Here is a 5000-nt window from a genome sequence, read left to right as displayed (position 1 = left end):
TTTAGAGTTATGCTCTTATCGGTGTCATCAAATGTTACTCACGCTACGTGCCTCAAATACGTTCCAAGTCCTAAGCCTTGCCGAATCGCCCTCCACTGTTAGATCACCTATCGATTAAAGATGTTTGTAATTTGATCGGCGGTGTCATTTGTCAGTAGTTATGTCGTTTTGATTAGACTGTAGTTAATCAATAGTGTGTTCTAGGAGAGCAAATATCTTCCCTATGAAAGGGCAATAGCCTAATCTGCTAATGATATGAAAAATAGCCTAATACTGTAGAATATGTGCAATGAATAGCCGGTCTTATAAATATTTGTTTTTCTTGTCTTCAATTGGTTGTTCGAGCCAAAGAAAATATGTCAGAAATTACACTGCCTATTAATTTGTCAATGTGTAATTATGATATGGTCTGTTAAGATAAGATAAGCTATTAGCCTAAATAAAACAATCTCTTGATAAGATAAATATGTTCAGCTTTGCGGGCAGCAAAATGTGTCCAATTTGTGAATGGGCACATAAAGATCAGAGTAGCCTAATGTTGATTGTAGGCCTTCGATTGCATTCGGAACTCAGTCCGGGCATAGGCTACTTTTTTTTTTATTTTTTTTATTTTTTTAAACCTTCTGTTGTCTACCTGTCTCTTTACGATGTTACTGTTACTGTTACAGTTTCCCAGCGCTGTAGGTGTAGCTCTCTCGATCGGAGAGCGGCCCGCCCCGCCCTTAATCAAGCGAAGCCTACAAATCTTTGTGGAGCAGCGAAGGCTGGAGGACAGACGGGACAGCCATTCAAGCGAGAACACCTCCGTCTACGCCGTCATTCCATGCACCCCTTGTACGTCCCTTCTGTTGTACCGTGTTCTCAGCTTATTTTCGCGGCCGGTAGCACCGGAGGTACAGGGCGTTTATGGCCGCCACGCTTCTAACGATGAGCACTGGGCTTGCTCCAGGACCAGATGAGTTTTACACTCTCCTAAAACCATCGCTGTCGGACGCTTTCCTAGACGATTCATCTCTGTTCGCCTTTGATGGCAAGAATAATGACACGGATAGGACTATATCGGGCGATTACTCTCAGGTAAATTACACTGAAAGCTTTTTTATTATTCACTCAATTGTGTTTATCTTTTTGGTCTGAATGTTGATGAATGTGTTTTTGCGAACATGGCTTAATCATAGTCACACGGCGTGGCTCTTCTCCATTGAGGTTATACCGCGATCGTTCACTATTGATGGAATCTTGGGTGTGGGTTTTCCCCGTTCACATTGCCTGTGTGTGCACGGGTGCTGGGAGGCTCGGGGCGGAGGGCTCGCAGAGATATCAGACGGAGCAATTGCTTGCAGTTGGTCTCTTGGCTACCATTCCGTCAACAACTGACTCCCCGTCGCCCACGCACGTTACTCGCCTCGCTGTCCACACTGAAACTTCCCAGCAACGCTGAGTCCTAATCTGAAAACTTGTGAAAGAGATACAGGCTCAGGCAACAGCTGGAAGATCTAAATCCAGAAATAGCTCGGCGTAAGCACCCGTAGAGTTCTTCAGTAGCCAGGCATCCAGGGTGTTTTCCTCCCAGTGTGTGCGTAACTGCAACCCACTAGCCCTCCACGTCTGGCATTTAGCCGTTAGTGTGTGGATATGGCATATTCATGCTCTTATTTACCCTCGCTCTGGGCGGTTTCATGATAACGAGAAGAAATTTATTTGGAAAAGCTGAGCAGTCGGGAGCGCCGTTTCCACCTGTCAGCAGTGTCTGTTTTGAGTGTGTGGTATGAGCGCTGTTTTACAGGCAGGGGGGGAATGTGGCAGGAGCCTATTGAAGAGTACATGATAAATGTTTTACTGGTGACTTGCGCTATATAACGCAAACGGTCGGACCACCACGTCCACCACCACCACTACCCACGTCCCATGAAACAATTCCGAGTAAACGGAAGGCTAGACGTGACGTTTTTTTTTTTTTATCAGTTAAGATTTGCGCATATTTGACTCAAGTCACGTCTGTCATGTTGAAACGTCCTGTCAGTTTGCAGCAATTCCTTCGCCCAGAGGTCAGATTCTAAAAATGTCTCCTGAGCGCAGCTGTCATCTATTATAACATTTGTCGTTTTTGCGTCTTTATGCGCGCTGGTACACAGCGAGGCCTGTGGTTTCTCAACTCCATACCTCTGCTCTAAAATTACTCCAGGCATTTTTCCCAGGCGTGCACTCCCTGATACAGTGAGTGTAAGTAATCACTAACTTGATGTTCTTATGTCAGGTTTGTTGGCCTACTTCATGCTGTTGAATGTGAAATGTAAGCCTGTACAGTAGTTCCATCGCAGGCCGACAGTACAGTGTGTGTTTGTGTGTGTGTGTGTATGTGTGTGTGTTTTTGCATGTGTTTGTGTATGTGTGTGTGTGTGTGTGTGTGCATGTGTGTGTGTATGGTGTTCTAAGTGTGTGTGCCTCTCCCTGTTCAGGCTAAGCTGGAGATGGATAAGTATGTGTGTGTGTGTGTGTGTGTATGGTGTTCTAAGTGTGTGTGCCTCTCCCTGTTCAGGCTAAGCTGGAGATGGATAAGTATCTGACCCCTGAGGCTCACCTCCTTCACGACGGCAGGAAGTCCCGCCGGGAGAGCGCGTCGACGGTCGACCAGTACTTCGGCGATGACCAGGGCTCTCCCTACAGCATCAACATGAACGTGTACCTGCCCGACCTGGCCTACCTGCGCACCGGCCTGTGCCGGCCGTCGTCCCGCCAGCCCACCTGTGCCCAGGTGAAGATCGAGCCCAGTGCCCGCCCCGTGTTTGCCCAGCCCAGCTGCCCGGCGCCCCCCCCTCCGCCCGCCCTGCCGGACTTCACCAGCGTGTTCAGCTCGGCGACGGGCAGCGTTGGCACGGGAACGGGCAGTGTAGCGAACGGCCCGGTCGAGGCCCCGTCGGGCGGCGTGTACATCAAGCAGGAGATGCCCTCGTTCGAGCTGCCGCAGGATGGGCCTCTCTTCCAGCTGCTGACCTCTGACCTGGACCTGCCCATGCAGCACGGTCACCCGGGCGACCAGCCGGCCGACGCCCACGGTCACTCCCACGCCCACGGCCATGCCCACATGCTCTCGCCCACCTTTGACATCCACATGACGTCCCAACAGACTGCGGCCAAGCCCTACGCCTGCATGGGCACAGGTGGCACGGGCGGCTTCGCCATGCCCTATGCCCAGCCCCTGTCCGGCGCACTGCCCCAGCCCAAAGCCCCCTACCTGCCCCCCTCGCCCCCCTGCTCGGAGCCTGGCAGTCCTGACCGCCACAAAGAGCTCCTGCACAACATGACCCCGCCACCCTCGTACGCCGCCACCATCGCCTCCAAGATGGCCTCCCACGGCCCGGCGTCGGGTCCTGCTGCGCCCCCCCGCGCGTCCAGCCAGGGCATGCCCGTCCGCTACAACCGCAGGAACAACCCCGACCTGGAGAAGAGGAGGATCCACCACTGCGACTTCCCAGGCGAGTGACCCAAACTTGAGCCCAACACGAGCCCAACAGGAATGCCAGTTAGACTACTGGATAGATAGATTAGGTTATTTATCCCCAAAGGGGAGTTATGGTGTTATGAACCTACTGGTATTTTCCCCATTTATAAAGCACTTCCAGTGCACACAGTGTATGAACGTCGCTCCTTAAATAAATGTGCCTTGCCTAACTAACTAACTAACCACTCGGGGAGAAAGTCAGACACAGAATTTCCTCTACCTGCCGTTACTTAGTGTGTTTGTTTATGTGAGTGAGATGGCTGAACAGACCAGGTGAGACTGTAGAACATCTGTCCTACCTGAATGTTTTTGCGTGTGTGTGTGTGTGTGTGTGTGATGGATCTTTTTGTCCTCTCTATGCTTGGCCTGTTTATGTTGCTTGGCATAATCACAAGATTGATCTACTATTGAATTATTTAGAGGTCGTTAAAGCCTTTTAACCAGAAGCTGACACCAATGGGGTGGGGTGGTATTGTGTGTGTGGGGGGGGGGGGGGGAGACAAGGCAAGATTGGTATTGAATCCTGTTGCATCAAATTGACTGAGCAAAACGGATCCAAAGTGAGTGCTGTCTCTGACAGAGCCCACACGCACACACACACACACACACACACACACACACACACACACACACACACACACACACACACACACACACACACACACACCACACCCCCACCAGTAATAGTGCATTTACACTCCGTCTCTCTCATGTTGAAAATAACTGGCGGCACCATTAAGGCGCAATTACAATGCCACTTTACTGGATGCGAGGGCTCTATTAACAAGATGGCTCTAAGTTTTTACAGTGCAACGGGAAGCCCTTTATTCCCCAATCCGCCCCTCAGCTTCACTTGCATCATACATCACAAATAGACTGTGTGTGTGTGTGTGTGTGTGTGAGCTTTGAAGGAGCACACTCTGTGACTTGAAACCTAACATGTTGTGTTAATAGCTGTGTGTGTGTTTCTCTGCAGGTTGTAAGAAGGTCTACACCAAGTCCTCACATCTGAAGGCCCACCTCCGGACGCACACAGGTAAGACAAACACACACACACACCCTTCCCTCGCTTCCCTTTATTTATGCGCCTATTTACTCCTTTATTTATGCGCCTATTTACTTCTTTATTTATGTTTACGAAGCCTCGTTCAGGACGCCTCTTGTTTTGGGCCATGCGTGTGCTGTTGCTAGGCCATGCGTGTGCTGTTGCTAGGTGGTGTGGTTCTCTTGGCATGCGCTCTGGGTCTTCTATCTCTCTCTCTCTCTCTCTCTCTCTCTCTCTCTCTCTCTCTCTCTCTCTCTCTCTCTCTCTCTCTCTCTCTCTCTCTCTCTCTCTCTCTCTCTCTCATCGTCTGAAAGTTGTCCCCACTCCGTGTGCCAGATGTAAACGGACACACTAAATGATCATGGTGCATTAATGGGATTTGCTGATTTGGGGGCGTTCGAGTGCGTCGTGATATTTGTCTGCCCGTGTGGAGGCCTCCCCTCCTCATTATGA

The 5000-nt window shown here is 50.3% G+C and overlaps 1 protein-coding gene across 1 annotated transcript in view; it reads left to right on the top strand.

The window, feature by feature from the left end:
• Positions 1–780: 780 nt before the first annotated feature.
• klf5a (Kruppel like factor 5a) overlaps positions 781–5000 on the top strand; it is a 9470-nt gene continuing 5250 nt past the window's right edge. Inside the window, exons 1-3 of the mRNA XM_076302810.1 lie at positions 781–1077; positions 2540–3476; positions 4479–4538. Of these exons, the coding sequence (XP_076158925.1) occupies positions 907–1077; positions 2540–3476; positions 4479–4538 (1168 nt within the window). The 5' untranslated portion in view covers positions 781–906. The remainder of the gene's footprint in view (positions 1078–2539; positions 3477–4478; positions 4539–5000) is intronic.

The sequence above is a fragment of the Alosa pseudoharengus genome, unplaced genomic scaffold (assembly GCF_046254945.1).
Source record: "Alosa pseudoharengus isolate Yale_2024_CS ecotype anadromous, Long Island Sound unplaced genomic scaffold, YU_APseudo_1.1 YU_APseudo_1.1_scf_24, whole genome shotgun sequence".
NCBI lineage: Eukaryota > Metazoa > Chordata > Actinopteri > Clupeiformes > Clupeidae > Alosa > Alosa pseudoharengus.
The sequence above is the reverse complement of the archived record's forward strand: the minus strand, read 5'-3'. Positions and strand labels throughout refer to the sequence as shown.